The sequence below is a fragment of the Mizuhopecten yessoensis genome, unplaced genomic scaffold, assembly GCF_002113885.1.
Source record: "Mizuhopecten yessoensis strain PY_sf001 unplaced genomic scaffold, ASM211388v2 scaffold10403, whole genome shotgun sequence".
Classification (NCBI taxonomy): Eukaryota; Metazoa; Mollusca; class Bivalvia; order Pectinida; family Pectinidae; genus Mizuhopecten; species Mizuhopecten yessoensis.
Genome location: NW_018408529.1, coordinates 54967 through 80378, shown reverse-complemented (window position 1 = coordinate 80378; position 25412 = coordinate 54967). Strand labels below are relative to the sequence as shown.

At 39.1% G+C, this 25412-nt stretch overlaps 1 protein-coding gene across 3 annotated transcripts in view; it reads right to left on the bottom strand.

The window, feature by feature from the left end:
• Positions 1–2005: 2005 nt before the first annotated feature.
• LOC110460459 (DIS3-like exonuclease 1) overlaps positions 2006–25412 on the bottom strand; it is a 34707-nt gene continuing 11300 nt past the window's right edge. For 2 of the 3 annotated variants that reach the window (XM_021513380.1, XM_021513381.1), the window contains exons 3-19: positions 24118–24247; positions 23733–23884; positions 21110–21234; positions 17290–17547; positions 16145–16293; positions 14814–15005; positions 13755–13857; positions 13394–13488; positions 12197–12353; positions 11752–11847; positions 10667–10819; positions 9784–9933; positions 9314–9421; positions 8248–8390; positions 7809–7980; positions 4516–4650; positions 2007–4292 (exon numbers count right to left, since the gene is read on the bottom strand). In XM_021513380.1, the coding sequence (XP_021369055.1) occupies positions 4134–4292; positions 4516–4650; positions 7809–7980; positions 8248–8390; positions 9314–9421; positions 9784–9933; positions 10667–10819; positions 11752–11847; positions 12197–12353; positions 13394–13488; positions 13755–13857; positions 14814–15005; positions 16145–16293; positions 17290–17547; positions 21110–21234; positions 23733–23884; positions 24118–24247 (2477 nt within the window). In that variant the 3' untranslated portion in view covers positions 2007–4133. Of the gene's footprint in view, positions 4293–4515; positions 4651–7808; positions 7981–8247; positions 8391–9313; positions 9422–9783; positions 9934–10666; positions 10820–11751; positions 11848–12196; positions 12354–13393; positions 13489–13754; positions 13858–14813; positions 15006–16144; positions 16294–17289; positions 17548–21109; positions 21235–23732; positions 23885–24117; positions 24248–25412 lie in introns of all 3 variants that reach the window. The other variant, XM_021513382.1, reaches the window with a different exon arrangement.

Below are 25412 nucleotides of genomic sequence, written 5' to 3'. Positions count from 1 at the left end.
AAAACTCTCGTGACGTAACCCGTGGTTTACTTGTGACGTCATAGATTAACCTTGCTCAATGAGTCTTGTCGCATCGCTTCAAATAACATGGAGAATGCCCCTGCATCAAATGCTCAAATGACTACAGTTAATTGTTGGCACCAATTTTAGTTACCATAGTTTAACGTATGAAGCATATGCAAAACACAGTAAATAAATAAATAATTTAAGAACAAATATATAAAGTTAAACAATTGTTCTATAGTGAAAATGTATATATATGGATTGAACAGCGTTTTTTTAAATTTTCATACCGGTATGAACGCAAATCGGTTACATCCATATTAAACATGAAGCCCGCTATATGGATTTAACTGATTTACATTCATACCAGCATGGAAATTAAAAACATTGTCAATCTCTATTTAAAATAATTCTTCAGATTTATCTTTTATGACTCATGACCATGAAAGTGGGTCAAGGTCATTCACTTTGAGCATCCAGCATGCTACTAGCCATATATCCCTCTTTGTTATGTAGTAGGACTAGGAATAGTGAATAAGATAGTGCTGTCGCTTGGACTCGAACCTGCGACCCTTGGCTCTCCAGCCCGATACTCTAGCGCTGAGCTAAAGGGAAATTCCCTACAGCTGACGCTTATAAGGAACTTTCAGTTATTCATAAGTTAATTACTATAACACATTTGACTCCTGTGACCTTGAATAGTGGCAAAGGTCATCTATGCCACTTGCACATAAATATATGTATCATTCATAGCATTCCATGCCAGCAAGCTACCGACCAAATACATGTATGGAGGCAATTTTTATTTTTCATCATAGGTCAGTTGTGTGTTTACATGAAATACAAATATAACAATCTGACCCGAAGACCTTGTATATCAGTCAAGGTGCAATTTATGCCAGCAAGCTACTGGGTACATTTCATGACTTGGGCCTATCGGCTCTTTAGAAAGAAATGTATTGTGGTCAACACATTTTGTCGCATTTCATGTCAAAAAAGTACTGGCAAATATCTTCATTCAGTTGAAAGTAGTTCATGGTCATCCTTCTTTTTTTTTGGCAAACTTTGTTGGACTTAATCCCAAGGAGCTACTTGCAATGCCCATGATTCTGAAGAAAAAGATGACAATTGATGGGTAGATGATACACCATGGGATAGATAGACTCCTTGGGTTAAGTTAGCTAATCAATATGAAATTCATTTTAATACAAACACACAGTTTCATGTCGTACAATTCTTTTTAATTATCCAACATTCCCTTGGATAGAACAGCTCTTAACACATATATAAATACAAATTTCTCAATCCATTTATTTGTTCAATCACTTTTCTGTTGACAGATGTACTGTGTCAGTACAAGCACATAACAACCAATTAACACGATTCCCGCTTATAGCACTGTATTTACACATTTACTGAGCAGATTAATCCTTATAAATAGTATAAATTGTTATATACAAATTAAAAATATATGAAAATCGACAAAAACAGCTGCAATTCTTATGGTTGTGATTGTCAACCTGATGATTATCAGGTACATCATTATTAATAACAGCATGTTGAATCAGAAATCCAATTTTTATCCACACATCAATTTCTGTATATATACCGTCCAGTCTAATATTTGCCCTTTTCCGATTAAAATCCCTGTTTGCCCAGTGTTATTTACGCCAGTCACATGTAATTACTACATATGGCATGATGTGTATTTATATTCGCTGTTATTATGAATTCACCCTCATTGGCGAAAAATTAAAACTGCAGCAAAAATTTCCCGGTATATAGAGTATTCCCTGATGAAGGGTAAATTCATTGTATAAAATTGTAACAAAAATATAACACTCGTTAGGTACTGAAGTTCTGTAAAAACATAAGTCACTGGTACAATGCTTACAGCATAAATTCATGAAAACCCCAATACAATTTTTATAAAAACAAGCCATTCGGATTGATATGTCTCGCCTGTGCCCCGCTTTGACCATCAATGCACATATCAGGGAAACTAACTTAAAAGCAAAAACTTAATGTTGATGGAGATGCTGAATAAATTAATGGACCATGAAAGGTAGGCTGCATCAAGCATTTCATGTATGGGTTGCGATGTACTACCTAAGATGCATCTATGGTCCAAGTTTGGTTGGTCTAGCACTTATACACTCGGTGAAACTAACCTAAACGCAAAAACTTAATGTTGACGCCATCGGCGGAAAAGCTTTTTCCTGAGTCTCGCTTCCACTACAAATAAGAGCTATTCTGTAGTTAATGGTATGGCGAGGTGGGGGGCACCTGTACATGTATTATCATAATATGGGTGATGGGTTAAATCGGATCTGTCTAGCATTTATAATATGGGTGATGGGTTAAATCGGATCTGTCTAGCATTTATAATATTAAATTACTATTGAAATGTTATGGGTGGTGGGGTTTCGGAAAAATGTGCCTCCAACCTATCCCCTACAGTTAATTCTGGAACAGCCCTTACCGGTATTGAAATACAAGTAATGTTTTGCCCCTTTTATTTTGGTCTTGGAATGAGAGGGCAATTCAACTCATTCACCCCTGAAATTTCATAATGAACTATTTCAACCTTTGAACTGGAAGAGTTCACATGTGTCTTCAGGGGTGAATGAGTTGACACAGTTCCAGTATTGTGGCTCCTAATTTCTCTAGTTTTCCATCAAAGTGGAAAAACAAATCCACGTCAACTCAATATTCTTTTGGTACAAATAAGTGTATAAAAAATTCATCAAAATATCTTAACAACCATTCAAATATTACAGCCGATTCCCAGAAGAGCACAGTAAATTCGCAAAGTAAATCAGAACCTGAAAATTCCATTCAATTTCAGAACTAACAAACAGCATGACTTTGTATAGTTGGTTTCCAGTTACATTTACTCTGAAAGCATGATGGAAATGTTAAAACAGTATCTACTTGGAAAATATTTACAAGCCCAAATTCTTGCATTCAGACAATTATACCAATGTTTTCATGATAACGGATAGGCAGTACCAAAGTAAATACATATACATGTATTTAACATAATTCTGTATTCCTTACTATATAATACATAATACATGTATAAAAGTTAACAAGAGGCCCATAAATTACCTGAGTGAAATTAGGTATGACACACAGAATGTTTAGTTGGTCCAACTTCAATGAATAACACTCCAATGGGGCAAGTATGTGTCCCCGAATTAGGGGCCTAGTAAGCAAAGAATAATATCACAAAAATTAGGTCTAAATCCACCAGCAATTTGTTTTGAGGGTCATCATCTTAATATCATTTAATGAAATGTTGGACATCTAATTCTACCAGTAAATTTCCAAAGGAAAATATCATTTGAATATTTTGCACTCATTGACCATATATGGTTACCAACAATAATCAGACCCCTGGTGGATCAGCCCCTTGGTGGATCAGCCCCTTGGTGGATCAGTCCCTTGCTTGAGTGTAGGTTCTGATCACCTGCTAGCACTTGAGGATCATTTTACAGAATGCTGGTGAAAATCCACTGTCATTTAAAGATTTTTCACTCTCTGACAGGAGTCCAGACACTTTTTGAGTAAAACTATTATTAGTAGAATCTGATCCCTACCACAGGCAGAAGATTACCCCAAAGTTTCACCAAAGCCTCTTTGAGGGTTTCTAATTAAGGAGAAGATAAAAAAAATATGATGTAGCAAAGGTGATCACAACAGGTCACCTGAGTTATTCAGGTAAAACTGCACAGCCATATAAACAAAACTTTAAACTCTTGGAGTTCTTCAGGAAGGTCCCATTGGGTAATAAGCACTCCGGACATTGGTACCATCATATTCAGTTCAGACACGTTTCATTTTGATTATGCAGTCATGTATCAATATCACTGTTTAAACAGTACAAATGATCACAGAAATATGAGAAATATAACACACGCAGGTTGTGGAGGACAGTGTTGTGACATACGGGCAAACCTTGTTGGTCCAGCCCCCAATAATTTGAGACCATGAATCGCTTCACGTTCTTCGATACAAAACTGTCCCAGTATTCCAGTTACTTAGGGGGAATGTATGTGCCTGGATCATCAAAAGCTGCATTATAGCACACCTGTGTGTGTTATGTCACGACCATTGTCAAACCCTCCTCAACATTTGAGAGCCGTTTCTTTGAAGGACTGAAATAAGTTGTACATGTTGTGGTCACTAGAAGACTGTCCATACTCCTTCTTCAGTTCCTCAAAGTTTACGCCAAGATCATGACTTGACCTTTGACCTTTTTTCTCTTCTGCTGCTTCAGAAACTTCCTGAAAACCAAAAGAAATATGGTGTATGAATATCTTTATGGATACTATGTCAATGAATTCTAAATCTGACAACTTGAACACCCTGTTAAAAGATCTGTTTTAGTGACAGCGATTTGTGTGACACTCATACCAGTAACACAATACCTAACGTTATCAGTGATTCACATCATACAGGTTATATTGGGGGTACTGAGGATATTTTAAATGTCTTTATGTAACTGACCTTGATGATAGCTGCCTTCTGTTGTTTGGTCAGATTGTCTCCACCTGATGACCCAGACAGGTGTGGTTGGCCGTCCACCAACTCGAGTCGCACGCCAGAGGAGTGTGCCCACGAGTTGTTTAGAGTTATCCTCACCTGAAGCACAAATATCATGAAGTCTGAGTTAGCATTTTAAAACCATTGAGCTAGGTGATCCAATGTCCTGTGGGTAATGGTCGGTCGATGTACTGGTGTAGGGATCCGAGGTGGGACAGAAGTGTTCTAGTAGAGTTCCACCAAAGGGAGGTAACTACAAGTAGGTAAGTGATGGAGTGTCAACACCAGGGATTCCGTAAATGTAAGTTTCATTAGTTAACATGTTTCGGTTGACTAGGCACTGATGACAGCTGGCCTTGCCATCCGAAACATGTAAACCACTAAAACTTACATTTACGGAATCCTTGGTGTTGACGCTCCATCATTTACCTACTTTTAATAGTCTATAGCGAACTTGATACAGACCTACTGTCACCTGTCTACTTACTGTGATGTAACTAGATACAGCCCTACTGTCACCTGTCTACTTACTGTGAGGTAACTTGATACAGACCTACTGTCACCTGTCAACTTACTGTGATGTAACTTGATACAGACCTACTGACACCTGTCAACTTACTGTGATGTAACTTGATACAGACCTACTGTCACCTGTCAACTTACTGTAATGTGGTCTATAGCGAACTTGATACAGACCTACTGTCACCTGGCTACTTACTGTGATGTAACTTGATACAGACCTCCTGTCACCTGTCTACTTACTGTGATGTAACTAGATACAGCCCTACTGTCACCTGTCTACTTACTGTGATGTAACTAGATACAGCCCTACTGTCACCTGTCTACTTACTGTGATGTGGGCTATAGCGAACTTGATACAGACCTACTGTCACCTGGCTACTTACTGTGATGTAGCTTGATACAGACTTAATGACACCTGTCTACTTACTGTGATGTAAATTGATACAGACCTACTGTCACCTGTCTACTTACTGCGATGTGGTCTAGATACAGACCTACTGTCACCTGTTACTTACTGTGATGTGGTCTAGGTACAGACCTACTGACCCCTGTCTACTTACTGTGATGTGGTCTAGATAGAGACCTACTGACAACTGTCTACTTAGTATGATGTGGTCTAGATACAGACCTACTGTCACCTGTCTACTTACTGCGATGTGGTCTAGATACAGACCTACTGTCACCTGTCTACTTACTGTGATGTGGGCTATAGCGAACTTGATACAGACCTACTGTCACCTGGCTACTTACTGTGATGTAGCTTGATACAGACTTAATGACACCTGTCTACTTACTGTGATGTAAATTGATACAGACCTACTGTCACCTGTTACTTACTGTGATGTGGTCTAGGTACAGACCTACTGACCCCTGTCTACTTACTGTGATGTGGTCTAGATAGAGACCTACTGACCCCTGTCTACTTACTATGATGTGGTCTAGATACAGACCTACTGTCACCTGTCTACTTACGGTGATGTAACTAGATACAGACCTACTGTCACCTGTCTACTTACTGTGATGTAACTTGATACAGACTTAATGACACCTGTCTACTTACTGTGATGTAAATTGATACAGACCTACTGTCACCTGTCTACTTACTGTAATGTGGTCTATAGCGAACTTGATACAGACCTACTGACACATGTCTACTTACTGTGATGTGGTCTAGATACAGACCTACTGTCACCTGTTACTTACTGTGATGTAACTAGATACAGACCTACTGACACCTGTTACTTACTGTGATGTAACTTGATACAGACCGACTGTCACCTGTCTACTTACTGTGATGTAACTTGATACAGACCTACTGTCACCTGTCAACTTACTGTGATGTAACTTGATACAGACCTAATGACACCTGTCTACTTACTGTGATGTAAATTGATACAGACCTACTGTCACCTGTTACTTACTGTGATGTGGTCTAGATACAGACCTACTGACACCTGTCTACTTACTGTGATGTGGTCTAGATACAGACCTACTGTCACCTGTTACGTACTGTGATGTGGTCTAGATACAGAACTACTGTCACCTGTCTACTTACTGTGATGTGGTCTAGATACAGACCTACTGTCACCTGTCCACTTACTGTGATGTAACTTTATACAGACCTACTGACACCTGTCTACTTACGGTGATGTGGTCTAGATACAGCAATACTGTCACCTGTCTACTTAATGTGATGTTGTCTAGATACAGACCTACTGTCCCCTGTTACTTACTGTGATGTGGTATAGATACAGACCTACTGACACCTGTTACTTACTGTGATGTGGTATAGATACAGACCTACTGACACCTGTGTACTTACTGTGATGTGGTCTACAGCGATCTTGATACAGACCTACTGTAACCTGTCTACTTAATGTGATGTGGTCTGGATACAAACATACTGTCACCTATCTACTTACTGTGATGTATTCTATAGCGAACTTTATGATACAGACCTACTGTCACCTGTTACTTACTGTGATGTGGTCTAGATCCAGACATACTGTCACCTGTCTACGTACTGTGATGTAACTTGATACATACCTACTGTCACCTGTCTAAATACTGTGATGTGGTCTAGATCCAGACATACTGTCACCTGTCTACTTAATGAGATGTGGTCTAGATACAAACATACTCTCACCTATCTACTTACTGTGATGTAACTAGATACAGACCTACTGACACCTGTGTACTTACTGTGATGTGGTCTATATACAGAACTACTGTCACCTGTCTACTAACTGTGATGTAACTTGATACAGACCTACTGTCACCTGTCTACTTAATGTGATGTGGTCTAGATACAAACATACTGTCACCTGTCTACTTACTGTGATGTATTCTATAGCGAACTTTATACAGACCTACTGACATCTGTCTACTTACTGTGATGTGGTCTAGATACAGACCTACTGTCACCTGTCTACTTACTGTGATGGGGTCTATAGCGATCTTGATACAGACCTACTGTCACCTGTCTATTTACTGTGATGTAACTTGATACAGACCTCCTGTCACCTGTCTACTAACTGTGATGGGGTCTATAGCGAACTTGATACAGACCTACTGTCACCTGTCTACTTAATGTGATGTGGTCTAGATACAAACATACTCTCACCTGTCTACTTACTGTGATGTGGTCTATAGCGAATATGATACATACCTACTGGCATCTGTCTACTTACTGTGATATGGTCTAGATACAGACCTACTGTCACCTGTCTACTTACTGTGATGTGGTCTAGCAGTCTGTAGCTCTGGGTACCAAACATGCTTTGGACTGATATGGTGTGGTCAGTCTTGATGATGCTGCCTCCTGACCATTCTAACTGACCATCAGACTGGACATAGACCACCTGGCCTTCCTTGTTCTTCAGGTATACGGGACCCTTTATTCCATACCTGTTAAGAAACACAACACCTGCCAATAAATTTTACATTTTTCAACAAGCATGACATCTGTAAACAAATAGCTGTCAACAAAACACAGCACCTTCCATTGCAATACCTGTCAACAAAACAACACATGTCAACAAACTTAACTTAATAAACTGACACCTGTCAACAGGCATGTGACCTTTCATAAAACAGTTAACTTAACAACAAACAACATCTGTCCATAAGTTACAACACACACCAACAGGATCAGGTTAACAAAGCATCACTAACCTCGGTGCGAGAACAAACACGCCGTTGGCTCTGAGCTGGTAGATCACAGCGTCTACGGTACAACACTCATCCTCAGGGTTACGTCCCTTAAAGAAAAGGTACTGAAAAAGTTCCTGCGAGTCCCGCTGAGCATTCTGGGATGCCTGAAAACCAAGGTTAGAAACAATTCGCTGTTAATTTGTTCACATAACATTACCTTATAAAACTTAAGCAAAATGTTTTGTCAATTGGATGGCTAATGTCAAAGAATGTAATCGTTGTGTTACTACTATTTGTTCTAAATGTAGCTGGTGAACGATTGCATGTATACCTAAGTACCAAAGTGATCATGATAGTTGAGTTGCAACATGATCGAGAGTGGAATACTTTGTACCAACCATATCCTTGCAGGTTCAAAGAAAAAGAACCGGCCTGCTGTACTGTATTCTTCTGCGTGACTGTATGAAGTAACTAATAATAGGGGGGGCAGGGGCGGGGCGATCTACAGTTTTCGTCTGAAAAACTCACCTGCTGTAGCTATTGCAATATTTGGGACTCAGTTTTCTACCATTTTTCTGTCACTTTTTACTCTAGTTTCTCCCTCAGCACACGTATGGTTTACACTTTTTCTACCATGTCGCCCTGTATGACTTAATACTGTGTTGATGGGCCTTTCAGATTTGTATCAAACCAAGACAAATGAATTGGCTAATTGCAGCATGCTCTCCAGTTATTCTGTGACCATCTCATCCATGTACACGTGTTTATAGCTGATCAGTTACATTTTAGGTTAAGTTTGCCTGATACAAAAATACTCCACATATTTTCATTTGAGTGGACTAAAATTACTTTAACTTGAAATTACACAAGAGAGCAATTTAATGCAGAGCACAATCATCCAAGTACTAGGAAAATATTCCCTGCATGCATATTGTATTATACATCCTGCTCATTGAGTATGTATCATGTCGCTGTCCACCTATTAGCCTATCGTGACCCTGTACATTACAGCACATGTGGTACCCTCGAGATCACACACACCCAGTGTAAATGTAAATGTCTGTATTAACACTACTGAAATGTTTACCCTATGTTGATGGTTGATGTGCTCAGACAACTCCTCCAGCTCCTTGTTGCTAGGGAGACCACTAGTATCGGTGACTTTGCTGACAGCTGCCATCAACTGTCTGTGTACCTAAAATTTAAGAAAGTCATGATTTGATGCACTGATGTTTAAAGTTTATGGTGAACTATCTGTGTAACCTTTGCTTTCACACCGACACACATTCCGATACATATCAAAAGGGTCTTCCTGCTCTAAAAATACGTACTAAACCATGTGATCAATGTGTGATGGGTGTATGGACAGTTAAACACTGTAACTGGACTGTTTTGTTTAGTTGTCGACAAAATCATCATAGAACCAAGCCCTGGACTTTCATTTTAGCAATTACAAACCAGAAAAGCAGTTGAATGTTAAGTTAATTACACAGAAGGAATATTGAAATCTGTAATACTAGAAGCTTGTTGTGCAGAGAGCTTGGGTCGAATCCTTACCACAATGTCGGCGTATCTCCTGATTGGTGACGTGAAGTGTGTATACAGATCCAGGGCCAGCCCATAGTGGAAAAACTGATCAAGCGGTAAGGCCCCAGTAGAGAAATAGGCAGCATTGGACATCGCCATGGTAGCCAGAGACCTCATTAGCTGTAACAGGGTAACAATACACTTACCCAATGCTTTAACTAAGCAAATAAACGTTGTTTATATTGATGTGACTTATACAAAATGGGGGGAAATTATCTAACGTTATGATGACAACATTTCATTTGAAGCAATATTGCAAACCTGACAATTTTGAAAACTCTTTTGAATAGTGAAAAGTGACATAACAGATAGAGTGTGCTTACCTTGTTAATGACAGGATCGTTTGCGACATCACACCTGTATATTGTGAGCTTACCTTGTTAATGATGGGATCGTGTGTGTCATCACACCTGTAAAGTGTGGGCTTACCTTGTTAATGATGGGATCGTTTGCTACATCACACCTGTATAGTGTGGGCTTACCTTGTTAATGATGGGATCGTTTGCTACATCACACCTGTATAGTGTGGGCTTACCTTGTTAATGATGGGATCCTTTGCGACATCACACCTGTAAAGTGTGGGCTTACCTTGTTAATGACGGGATCGTTTGCGACATCACACCTGTATAGTGTGGGCTTACCTTGTTAATGACAGGATCGTTTGTGTCATCACACCTGTATAGTGCTTGCTTACCTTGTTAATGATGGGAACGTTTACATCATCACACCTGTAAAGTGTGGGCTTACCTTGTTAATGATGGGATCGTTTGTGTCATCACACCTGTAAAGTGTGGGCTTACCTTGTTAATGACGGGATCGTTTGTGTCATCACACCTGTATAGTGCTTGCTTACCTTGTTAATGACAGGATCGTTTGCGTCATCACACGTGTCCAGTGACTCTGCCAGAGCTTTACTAGAGTCTGTATGTACGTTATAGTTCTTTGCGCTCGCACAGGTGAGCAGGTTCTCAAATTTCTCCTCTCTGGGTAAAGGATGATGCCGCAACTACAAATAAATTATAAATAACTCAAAATTAAATCATCATGAGATGATACAAGAAAAGAACACCTATAAATAACAATTTTCAAAAAGTTGCAGTACATATACATTTGAATCACTAATCAGCAAATAAATTTTTCTTCCTGAAAGCATTCGTAAAAAATACTGTAAAGCTTACTTTCAATAACATCCTATTTTTCGGATAAATTGTTTTTGAAGAAATCAACAGCTTATTTTCAAACAGTTCGTTTTTACAAGTTAGGCTGACTTGTAGAATATTATTAATGCATAGCAACACTGTCAACAATGTGCCTCCTTCTGATTTTAGTATGTACATAACAGCATACATGAAATTGAAGTAACACAGAAGAGAAAGATTTTATGGTGGGGGACAATAAACATGAACAGAGTGTAATATAAAAGGCTAGCATTAGTAACCCCAATTGCATAACAATTTCATAGTTTAAAGTACATGTATATGCCCTAAATCTTAAAGAGATCATGTACACAAATACTTTTGGCAGAACTTTTCTGAAGTATATTTGGGAATCGACACTTCCTTAATTTGAAGGCATACTGAACATCTTAATCCACTTTTCTCTTTATTTCCTCTTTTTGTTTTAAAGAATACCGTACACTATTTTCTGAAATCTTTCCAGTTATAAAGTATATATGAGGACAGTAGCAAATGGAAATATGTTGTACTAGAAGAAAATGCTTATCTAAAAACACATTTTTTAATCAAAGCCAAATATATAGGCAGTTAACAAAACCGTTTGAATAGTAATACACAATACAGTATAGTGAACAATCCCATATTACCCCCTGTATATATCATCAGTTAGAATAATGGGGAAAATACATAATTTAAAAAAAATCAGTTTGATTGCTTACTTGCAAAGATTTCCATTCAGTTTCAATTAACTTATAATGCTTACCAAGGCTGAGTTTGGAAATGCCTGTGCGATTTTCTTTGCTACCCAATGGTTTGCGAAAATCATGCATTCAGCTATTGTTTCGTGGACTTCTAGATGCTGAATATTGTAAAACATATAAATATTATCAATAAAAACATTTATGAAGTGTGTGGCTACAAATAATATCATTACTGTCGTTTGCTTAAATAAATATATTATTATGTCATTATCATCTATTTTGTTATAACATACGGTGTTTGAAACATAGCATTTGCAATGTAATTTAGAAAAAAATATTGAAAATTTAACACATCATGTTTTAAAAGATTAGCAAATAATACGTGTTAGAAAACAAAATACGCAAAATTCAATAAGTGCAATTATATTTTCATACAATATTTACAGCATGGAAAGTGCTTTAAAATGTAGAATAACCACTGATATAGATGTCTATAGCTAGATGTACCTCTTTAGGTGTGAGGTTCTCCACACTTTTGGTCTCTGTCAGTTGTATCTGAACTTCTGTGCTCTCAAGCTCAAGTGCCCCACCTCTCACACGCCTTGCCTTGAGATGTCGAGCAACCTCCATCAGACGACAGACAGCAGACCGTAACACTTTCGTTCTGTAAAAAAAATCACAATAAGTAACACTGTAAACCTATAGATCCTGACACAGACCTGACTCAGTGTGTTAGACTAGACAGACCTGACTCAGTGTGTTAGACTAGACAGACCTGACCCACAGTGTGTAAGACTAGACAGACCTGACACACAGTGTGTAAGACTAGACAGACCTGACCCAGTGTGTTAGACTAGACAGACCTGACCCACAGTGTGTAAGACTACACAGACCTGACTCAGTGTGTTAGACTAGACAGACCTGACACACAGTGTGTAAGACTACACATACCTGACTCAGTGTGTTAGACTAGACAGACCTGACCCACAGTGTGTTAGACTAGACAGACCTGACACACAGTGTGTAAGACTAGACAGACCTGACACACAGTGTGTAAGACTACACAGACCTGACACACGGTGTGTAAGACTACACAGACCTGACACACAGTGTGTAAGACTACACAGACCTGACTCACAGTGTGTAAGACTAGACAGACCTGACCCAGTGCGAAAAACTAGACAGACCTGACACAGTGTGCAAGACTACACAAACCTTACTCACCGTGTGTAAGACTACACAAACCTTACTCACCGTGTGTAAGACTACACAAACCTGACACAGTGGGAAAAACTAGACACACTGGACCCACAGTGTGTAAGACTAGACAGACCTGACCCAGTGTGTAAGACTACACAAATCTTACCCACAGTGTGAAAGACTAGACACACTGGACCAAGTGTGAAAGACTAGACAGACCTGACCCAGTGTGTAAGACTACACAAACCTTACCCACAGTGTTTAAGACTAGACATACCTGACCCACAGTGTGTAAGACTACACAAACCTGACTCACAGTGTGTAAGACTAGACAGACCTTACCCACAGTGTGTAAGACTACACAAACCTTACCCACAGTGTGTAAGACTAGACAGACCTGACACAGTGTGCAAGACTACACAAACCTTACTCACAGTGTGTTAAACTAGACAGACCTGACCCACAGTGTGTAAGACTAATGTGTAGGAATTGCAGGTTGTTTACTTGTTTTTGATGTCACTCTCTGGGAGATTCTGTAGTTCCGGTACATTCTTAACCACTTCATGTGTTGGCATCCCATCAGACATGGCCTGAGCTATCTACAAAACATACACAAGGATATACATAATTAGAATAATTATACAGCAAGAAAAATGTTTGTAACAAGCATTTCATACACAGACAACATTACATTAGGCCAATTTTTGACATAATTCTCTGGATTATTAATAGATACAATTACTGTTGCAGTACTCAGTTTGCATATATGACTACTTGGAAAACGAATTTTCTGGTTTGACAAATTGGATCATTATGAGGTCGCCACAACACAGAATCATCCTTCGGTATGATATACACTACTTGCCTCGTAGAATAATTTGTATGATGAGCGTATGATGGTCTTTCCATACCATACATTTACAGGGTTGTAGGAAGAATCGAGCTCCCATATGACACTGACTGCATACCTGGTAAAATACAAATTTGGGTTCGATTTTGAATAAAAAAGATTAGCACAACTAGACATGATACTGTATATCAGGAAAATTTCGCCAAGTTAAACTTTTGCAAAGTCAAAACTTTCGCCAAGTTAAACTTTTGCAAAGTCAAAACTTTCGCCAAGTTCAACTTTCGCCAAGTCAAACTTTTGCCAAGTCAAACTTTCGCCCTACGCAGATTAAATCCAAATTCGCCCGATGTCAATTTCACCCTTCATTTTTTACACCATTAATTGTTCACCATGCTGTTCACAGATGTTCGCTGTAATGATAAATTCGCCCTAATAGTGGAGGGCATGCAAGACAAGGGAAAGTTAACTCATTCACTCCTGATATTTCATAATGAACTATTCCAACCTTTGAATTGGAAGAGTTCAAATGTGTCTCCAGGAGGTGAATGAGTTCAACTGTGACCCCAAATTTCCTGGTATACAGTAGCAGACATGAAATGTCAGGTCATCCAATGAGTCTTAAAATGAAACATACACAACCAAGGAGCAAGGCGAACCTAGATATAAGGTTGTCAAGCACTTCCTCAGAAATGACAAGAATTGTTTAAGGACAGGCGAATGATGACGGATGGACAATGGTTGATGATGTTGGGTTTAAAAGTGAATTTATATTGTGCATGTATGTTTAGTGCCTCCACTTCAAAGGTGCTTTCATGAGATTTATCAAACAAACTGGAAGCTTTCATCAAACTCTGTAGGAAAACTTGTGGACCAGTTTAACAAATTTCATTTGAATATTTTAATTCACTTTTAAGCCTAACATATCATCAACCATAATAACTCAGTGGATTTGTGCAGACAAAAGTCCAAAATAACTTGTTTTACTGGCTAACCCGTTATGTCTGGTACCTTGATATATGCTATTCCACCATGTTGACAATAAGTACAGCTCAGGAAACTAGTCACATGACTTACCTGTCGACCCCGCTTATTAATGAGCACAGGTTGGCACTAAGTATCCCAGGTAACATGTCATATCTGCGATCAGCAAGGTAGACGGTTGTTGACCGACTTTTGCCCTCTTGGTCAGTCAGCGTGCCTGGTTTGACGAAGTGGGTCACATCAGCGATATGGACTCCAAGCTCTGTATTACCATTATCCAGAGTTCTACAATCAGTAAACATTTTGGTTTGTTTGTGTTTTAAGTCCTATTGACCACCTTGAAAAACCACCGACCTACGACCAGTACCTGGCTACTGCCCCACGTCGGCCTCGAACACACAACAAGTTGTGGAGGGCTAGTGGTAGCAGCATGTCGAACGCCTTAACCACTTGGCCACCAACCAGTAAAGTACCATTGTCTAGTGTTGTACAGTCAACAAAAAGGAATAAAACAGGAACACATGTAACATTGTCAAGCATTCTAGTGAATAATATATGTTGCCATCGTTCAGTATTCATCACAGGTAATTACAAGAGGCCCAAGGGCCTTAGCGGTCACCTGAGTTATATCATAGATACTGGTAGCTTTATTTTATTGTTTAGATGTGATGTGGAAATCAGCATGTAAACTAAGTGAAATACAATACTTGTCATGTCATCAATGGATAAGAATTTGAAAATATTGGTAAATGTTCCCTTTGGGGCCCCGCCCTAGCCCCTGGGGATGGGGCAGGAATCCTAATTTTACAAAGTAAAACTCTCATTTACCCAAGATGATTCTGACTAAGTTTGAGCAATTTTCTGCTGAAAATGGATAAAATATATACCGAAAAGTGTTATTTCCCTATATAAACTATATTAAACGTTAACCCCTCCCCAAGGGAGAACGGATAGCTCGGGGTCCTGATATTTTCAATTTAAATAAAGCCCCTGATGATCTTTCTTTCCACGTAAAGAAAATCACTGTAGTACCTCTGAGTCTGGAGAAGAAGATTTTTGAAATATTGATTAATTTTCCCTTTGGGGCCCCGCCCTGGCCCCAGGGGTTGGGATAGGAATCCCAATTTTACAATTTTGAAGCCTCATCTACCAAGGATGATTCTGACCAAGTTTGAAAAAAATCCATCCACTGGTTCTTGAGAAGAAGTTGAAAATGTAAAAGTTTACGCACGACGCACGACGGACGACGGACGAAAAGCGATTGGAATAGGTCACTTGAGCAAAGCTCAGGTGACCTAATAACAGATGATAGGCCCCACCCTACTTTAGTACATAAAATTATGTACAAAAAATATTTTTTTACCATAAGAGACAGATCACAAAAAGGCCTAATGACTTGAACTTCTGACCTATGACCTCTGTACCTGACAGACAGTGTATCGTCCACATCTTCACATCCTTTAGGATCTATGCTGAACACAAGGTGGGAGCCGCGTAAATCCCGTCGTCTTAGTAACTCTTCCTCCTCCACTTTCCAGGGCTCCTCCTCTGTATCCACCGGTAACTCCTTCATCTATAAAACACAAGTAAACTGTGTTATAAAGTTATACTTACAATGTACCTGTGTATTCCAGAATGTCGACAACATTAATTGTACGTGTATGTTGTTATAATGTATCATTTGTGTGTGTGTGTGTGTGTGTGTGTGTGTGTGTGTGTGTGTGTGTGTGTGTGTGTGTTGTTGTTCAGTTTCCCATATAAGCTTGTTCATTCATTTCAATCATTTGATTTCATTCATTCACATGAATGATATACCGGGTAGTATCAGTAATAATATCATGCCTACATGCATTATGTTTGCTGTTTATTTTAAGCTTATTTTTCTTCTTCAAATTAATTAAAACTTACTTTTTATTCACATGTATATTATATAACTAAAATCTAAACAACAAGATTTTTTTTAATATTCAGACTTGTTTACAATTTTACTAGATCTTGCAGCAGCAGAACTTCCTATTCAAATTGGATACTGACTTATCGTGTTTCAGGGAAAAATGATAAATTACTGATTGTTGCCGATGTAAGGAGTTATGAGTGTGCTAATTCAAATATATTTACAGCGTTTTTTTACCTCACATTTATAACAGCATGTCTGATTAAATGATACAGGTCACATGAGGAGGCGATGCAACTTAACGTTGCTCTCACACACTCAAGTTCCCCTGATTTTATTTTTCTTATTCAGAGCCTCTCTATAAATATCTGCAGAAGCCATCACAACCTAGTAAGTTCCAAATGAGGGAAGCAGACAGCAATGACGCGCCAACCTGATCATCTTTACTATTGCTTTATTGTTTTTTCTTTCTTTTTGGCATAATGTTTATTGACCTTACTGTAAAATACGACTCTCTGTTTCTTCTCGATTGATTTTATTTCACGCAGGCTTCGCCCTCATAAACATGATTAACCTCTGAGAAACAAAGAATCGTTTTTTCCGACAGTAAGGGCAATACATGTATAATACTCACTTAAATACCAAGTACATTTCCAGTAATATATATATATATACCTGTGCATCAGAGAATGTTGACATCTGTATGTTGTTTTCTATCAGTATGGCTGCCACCTCCGTTTCCAACTCCCCGATTCTCCCCAGGGATCTGACAAAGTGACCGTTAGGGTACTGGGACTCAAGGTCCCAGGAGTCAATCCTCACTACGATGCGGTGATCCCTCAGTGCCTCCACCTGGCGAGTGCTGATGCGTATCTTAGGGATGCGGTAGTCCCAGGGAATGACAAGGACCTTACCTCCTTTCAGACCCGTCTCCTGTACGGACAGACAAGATCATCTAATGAAGGTGTTTTTATGTACGTGCTGAACACAATCAGTCATAGGGCTAATGTTAACACTGTTATAAGGCTGTCCTTTATAGTAAGGTGAATGGTTAGTGTAATTTAATGCCTGAAAATGTCACTTACTATCAAATCACATACATTGACATTACTACATAAAACCTTAAGGTGGCTCCACACATCGTCATCAGCGTCCATTTTCGTGACGTACTTCCGGAAAAAGTACAGCTCGGACTCAATTATCTTGATCGAAATGTGCATGTACACCGTATCGTCATTTCCGTATTGCGTATCAGGCATTCAATATCGTAGTGCACATTATAGTAACACCTTGGCCGTTTTCGTTTAAACGGTCAAACCGATCGGACCACTGTTGTTATTAAATAAGGTCGGACCTAGTAATCTGATGCTGCTTTCAGGCGAGCCTTGAGAAAGCCTTGCAAGGCCTGCATACACATTTGCAGGTCAGCCAGGATTTATACCCGAAATTGTTACATTTATAAACGGTCAAACCGCATAAACGAACTGGCCCCTGGTAAACAATAGTACATGTGCGTGCCGATGTATGTTAACACCCGATATCGAGATTTTACCGGGAAATGTATAATCACACGTACTTCAGGAATAAAGCTTTCAAATTCATAGACATAAACAGACTCACGGGAAGACAGTGACATGAGACCAAACGACCTCAAGAAGGTCATATAGGAAACGCATGGAATGCGGACGTACCAACCTCATATGTGCATATCACGTGCTTACACGAGTTCATAAGCTGAGGGAGTTTCGCTCTGTCGATTAAATCGTGTTTACAAATGTAGTCTACTTACTCTGTGAAAATAATGTTTTGTAAAATATCAAGATACCTATGAAATGCATGTGTGAGGGCACGTGAGAACGGCATACCATGCGATAGCCTCTGGTCACATATGTACCTGACATGTAATTATAAATATACCGTGAGTTAGCGGACTGTGGAATGATGTCCAAAGTGTACATGACTGAGGGTAATTTGGTTCCATTAAAGAACAATAAATTGATAATTTTGATATCATATTTTTGATTTATTTCCATCATTTTTGTTATATGTAAACAGGGCAACTGTCATTGTGTAAATGTCACCCCTCTGCAAAAAGTTCCGATTTTTTTCAAGGAAGATAACTCTCACCCGGATCTAAGTGATTGTAAAATGTAAAATAAATTAGTTATAAAGCCATTGTGTATATTTTGTTCAATTTCCCATTCTATATGTATAGATCTTTGTGTCCTGTTTGCTTTTAGCTTGTAGATAATCGCTTTTATCCGTACAAATTCAATAAAAAACACTTTGTGTAACATGTGTTACATATTTTGCGATAAATAAAATATTTTGAAGGGTTAATTAGAAATGCTTCTATTCATTTTATTATTGTTGTTATTGTGGCGAACAATGTCACACACAAAAAACCCCGGAAAATATTAAAATTGACGAAAATTCAATTTTTTGGTATTTTTTCCAAAAAAGTCCCCAAACTATCGGAATGTTTAGATTTTCATAAAATCAACTCTACATAGTTGCATAACCATTATATGAAAGTTTCAACGAATTTTGCTGGTTAATTGCGAAAGTGTGGAGCCACCTTAATAAAGTGAATCTGTTGCTTTAGATAAGACAAACTCCCAGAGATAAGTTCCCCTGGAGAGCTACCTGTGATAAAAAGAGTAATACTAATATATATATTAGAGTTGAAGCTGCGTAGAGAAGAAGGCGATGAGACAAAACTAAATATAACACTGATAAATCTTACAAAAAAAGGCTGAGTCAGATTTATCTTCAACAGAAAACAATAATGGATATAGATGAAAACCATCTTGAAATTCCAGCACCTACATGAAAAGATGGGTCACTCAGTCAATCTAAAGCTCTCTAAGCAGACTAAGAAGTGAATGATGTCTAGAAGTATAACTCAGAGGGCTGGAGGATACCAACATCTACAGCATAAATCAGGAAACCAGACAAGCAGTGTTTATAAGAAGCCTTGTCCCTCATTGTAAACAACGGGGCTTATATGGAATATGTCACAACAAAATCGAAGGCCCAGTGTGAGACTTCGTAGATGAGACGAGAAGACTAGTTTGATCCTCCGATGTATAACAAAAGAATATGTCAGTCGTGCAACAGTAAAATTGGCTGGCTTTGAAGTCGGGTTTCGCTCCTCTGTAATCTTCAAAGGACAGGTATCAGCCTAGTGATTGGTCAGGTTTTTTAACAGTACAGTAACCAATCAAATAGCTAGCCTGGTGCTTTTAATTTTGCTATGGGTGCAGAGAGCGAAAGTGAGCATAACCCTTGGGGTATCGAGGATGTGTTGAGGCAAAAATTTGCTTTCCAACAGGAAAGTGTGAAAACTTTTGTTGAGAACACATCACAAACAGACTCAGCAGATTGTGGGGATGAGATGAACCAGATAGTGGTGGGTACACCTTTGACTGACAGACGAAAGCATGTTTAAAACTCCTAGTTAGATGCTAAGCCTCCAAAGCCTTCTCAAATCCAGACTGCTTGCCATTATCCAACTCTTCCAGCTCAGATTCAAGAGCTTCAGACTTAAATTTACTCAAAGTACTACAGATTAATGGAAAGCTAGCGTGTCATACCTGACCTGACCTAGGTTCTCCCTTAAAACCTTTTGATAAACTTCCCTTTTATAACAAAAGAGACTCCAGTCAGGGTTTCGAGGGATCAATGTCTCTATTGATGAGTATCAATTCCTCAAAAAGAAGATGCATCTAAAATGTAGTTCCTATCTCATCCCTGGGCTACTAGATGGCTGGAAATAACTGTCTGCTGCCAACACAAGAGATCGAAAGGTAAGACCACAATGGTCCACAACGGACGTAGAAGTGAGGGGCCACATCTAACTGCTAAACCAACAAAGGTGGGTGTACACAGCCAAGGGTAAGCCAGTCAGTGACTTCAACCCATGGGGCAATACCTGAAAAAACATGTGTTTCACAGTTTGAAATGGAACCCAAAACTGAGAGAACATGGTTGCTGGAAGGAGCCACTGACAATTATGCCCTTAAACTGCCGGTACAAGTTGTGTTCAAGCCCCAACAATGGACATGGAAGGTTGAGAGCGGCTGATTGGGAAGACTGACACTCCCCCTGGGGGTAGTAATATTAGTCAATCCACCGCAGGATTGGTCAGTGACTGCCCCTCCTCCTCAGGGGTACTAATAATCCACAGAAGGACTTATTACTGAAAAACCAAAACATGCGGACTTAATTAAGTGTACCGTTGAGGATGTGACGTAAACTTGCTGCAGCATCAGTAAGGCTTGGGCGGGATATCTAAATATTACTCATAGACCTATGATAAATGATTAAGTTAATTGCACATTGTTCACATAAGGGAACATATCACCAAACTGATGATTTTTTAAACTTCATAAGAAAAAAAATACTACTTTGGCAAATCACCATTTCCTTAATCTTGTGCGTAAGTTGCTTTGTTAATATAAAAACTGTATGTGCCTTGCCGCCGGCTACCTACCTCGCCCTGTGAGAAGGTTCCTACATATTCCCTCCATGCTCGCTGTGAGATTGCCACGATTCGTCCTGTTGTCATCACCGATGTGACCTCTCCACTGTCATCCTTTCCTCCTTTGTCCTTGGTATCTGTGGTTTAAATTCTTACAAGTTTACAATGTGTGGTGACTAACAAGGGTTGTAAGGCCAAACCAGCCAGCTGAGTGTTGAGACAAAGGATTGTTTGGTGTATGTACATGTATATAGTGCTATTGGATAACAGAGGTGAAATAAAGAATTATTCTGAAAAATCATGATTCACAAAATAAGACTATTGTGTATATATTCTTTGTGTAAAGAATGTTTTATTTACAGATACAATTTTCCCCCCAAGCAGTTTGGTTGTACTGACCGATAATTACACACAAAAGTATCATTTAAAATATATNCTGATGCTGCTTTCAGGCGAGCCTTGAGAAAGCCTTGCAAGGCCTGCATACACATTTGCAGGTCAGCCAGGATTTATACCCGAAATTGTTACATTTATAAACGGTCAAACCGCATAAACGAACTGGCCCCTGGTAAACAATAGTACATGTGCGTGCCGATGNCAGGGGACAGAACCCAAAGCCTTCCTCACAAGGGCGAACGTTCAACTAAAGGCCAAAAGTGAGGCATTGTCAAGGGAGACATTAGGAAGAAGAAAGTTGTTTAGAAAGAAGAGAAAAGATAAGATCCCAAATTTAGTCGCCTCTTACGATCATGCAATGGGGGCAGCAGGTACAATTCTTACACCCTACCTGCAGGAACAATTTAAAATATAATAAAGCAGCAAAGTATATCCTAGCTAGCACATCTACAGCCAATGTAACTAGCACATCTACAGCCAATGGAGCTAGCACATCTACTGCCAATGTAGCTAGCTCATCTACAGCCAATGGAGCTGGCACATCTACAGCAAATGTAGCTGGCACATCTACAGCAATCGTAGCTAGCCAATCTACAGCAAATGTAGCCAGCACATGTACAACAAATGTGGCTAGCACATCTACAGCAGATGTAACTTGCACATCTACAGCCAATGTAACTTGCACATCTACAGCCACTGTAGCTAGCACATCTACAGCAAATGTAGCTAGCACATCTACAACAAATGTAGCTAGCACATGTACAACCAATGTAGCTAGCACATCTACAGCCAATGTAGCTAGCACATCTACAGCCAATGTAGCTAGCACATCTACAGCCAATGTAGCTAGCACATCTACAGCCAATGTAGCTAGCACATCTACAGCCAATGTAGCTAGCACATCTACAGCCAATGTAGCTAGCACATCTACAGCCAATGTAGCTAGCACATCTACAGCCAATGTAGCTAGCACATCTACAGCCAATGTAGCTAGCACATCTACAGCCAATGTAGCTAGCACATCTACAGCCAATGTAGCTAGCACATCTACAGCCAATGTAGCTAGCACATCTACAGCCAATGTAGCTAGCACATCTACAGCCAATGTAGCTAGCACATCTACAGCCAATGTAGCTAGCACATCTACAGCCAATGTAGCTAGCACATCTACAGCCAATGTAGCTAGCACATCTACAGCCAATGTAGCTAGCACATCTACAGCCAATGTAGCTAGCACATCTACAGCCAATGTAGCTAGCACATCTACAGCCAATGTAGCTAGCACATCTACAGCCAATGTAGCTAGCACATCTACAGCCAATGTAGCTAGCACATCTACAGCAAATGTAGCTAGCACATCTACAGCAAATGTAGCTAGTACATCTACACCAAATGTAGCTAGCACATGTACAACAAATGTAGCTAGCACATCTACAGCAGATGTAACTTGCACATCTACAGCCAATGTAGCTAGCACATCTACAGCCAATGTAGCTAGCACATCTACAGCAACTAGCACATCTACAGCAAATGAAGCTAGCACATGTACAACAAATGTAGCTAGCACATCTACAGGCATCTCTTTCATATCTCCTTGTCGATACCACAACAAGTGCAGGTAATTTTTAATAAATTATCCATTAACTATTAAATATGAACAATTACCACCTCAAAGTTAGGAAGTGATGGTACTATAACCATCTGAAGTCAGGGATTTGAATCCCTGTCTAGCCCACACTCAAACACTCAAAAGACTATTGTTGATTACATTGTGTTTACTTCATCTTTATTATTTCCCATAAAAGTCCCGTAAAGGTATGGTTTCTTTTTCAGAAATGATTTATCAAAGCTATAGTCATGCTGGAAAAAACAGTTTCCAATACTGAATTAGTTACAGTTTTTGGAATATCAGAATATATCTCCACCAGGACCAGGAGAGGTAACCGTTATAACAGAGCTGTATCAAAACCAAGGAAGGTAATTCTCCAATACAACAAAGGAAAATTTAAATCCAAAGCATACGCAGACAAGCAAAGTTACCCTAAAGCATACATCTTTACCATGGGTGTACTTTAACTCATTCACCCCTGAAGACACATTTGAACTCTTCCAATTCAAAGGTTGGAATAGTCCATTATGAAATTTCAGGGGTGAATGATGAGTTAAAAGCATGTTTTCCACCACAACCAGGGGAGGGAACTCTACGCTATATCTTTCTAACACCTTCTGGGGTACTAACCTGTACCTTCTTCCCTGATGACATTAGACCGGCCCTGCCACTGTGACCGTGGCAGCAGCTCAACCACCACCAGGTCGCCGTGGACAGCACGGTTCCTACTAGACATGCCATGGATAAGGATATCCGAGTCCCTATCTTCTCGTTGATCCTGTCTACAACAAACCAATCAACACAAGAAATTAACCCTTTTAACCCTATGGACCATAATGGACTCATCCAGATCAATGCATGGTAGAGTTTACTGAAGTTACATAGGGGTGAAAGGGTTAACAACATTTCAGGTATAAAACAGAAACACTTTATTATCATACTGAACCTTCTATTCATTTAAACAGACTCAGGTTTCCTGTGTGAGAATTATTTGATATTATTGCTGTAAGCTTACCTCTTACGACGGACAAAAGCTTCCTGTGACGCGTTACTTTTGTTGACGTTGAGAAAGCCCTGAGTGTAATGTCCCGTCTTCAATCCGGCCTCAATAACATCAGATGGTAAGTATCCAACATAGTCCTTATCTGTAACCCACAAATCTTTACGTACAACAACCCGCTAACAGTGTGGTTGTGTTACATATGAAGCAATATACTCAGCTTTCCAGATATCTGGTAGATATCAGTAGAAAGTCCCACATAACATGTTAAACCCCTGATCATGAGATAACAGTTTGAAACTCAAGTCCAAATTTTCAAATGTCCATAAAACATTGATCTTAAAGGGACAATTTAGTGAAGTAAGTTTTTTTATAACCTAGTCACAAAACTCTTCATGATTATATAGTTTGATACTCCCTATGAACAATTCATGCCGAGAAATTGACAAGAGACAATATTTTCTTGGCGTTTTTAATCAGTAATGGAGAAATCCTTAAGTGTACAGCCGTACGTTTTAGCGGTAGCTATCGGTGAATTTCTAGCTAACAAAAATGTCTTTCCAGCTAAGGAGAGAAGGTAATATCTCCATTTTTTCGCCTAGCCTCTCTGAATACAAGTACATGCATTTATTTTGAATCAAAATTATCTTCTAACAGCATCTAAAACATCGTTATCAATGAGTGATCTATTTTACGTTTAAACCTATTGATATCGTACTTTCTGCGGTTTGAAATTCTCCCTGTGGCACCCTCTCAGTGCTTGCATGCTCTAATTGAACCTGTTCGTTCTTATTTGAATCCAAATGTTAACAGAAATATCTGATTAGAGGTATATATTATGATATTTATAATTCTTACTTGTGATGTATTGTGTGAACTCAGGCTCATAACAGTTGTGTTGTCGGTCGACAGCGTAGTGCTGTACATGTATTAGGCTATTTGGGTCATATTTTTACTATTTTTTTCAAACCCCCATGCGGCGCGAAGCGCCGCCCAGGTTTGATCTGTAAACACTTTGTCCACTTCCGGTGCCTCCCCATGCGTGAAAGCCTTCTGGGAAATTAAGGCCACATAAGATCTACAAAATTATGATAGAAAAGCCCATACGATATCTGTATTTATTACACTTTACTAGAGATATATAATTAATTCTTATTCTAAGGAAAACATATCTTCAATACAGTGAAGATTAACGAAAAGTTGTATCTTCACATGTGAAAAAATCGCTCGAAGTACTGTCAAATCAAAACGGTACATAATATTCACTGCGTATATTTTCAGTTTCAACTTTAGATGAAGCGACAGCAGAA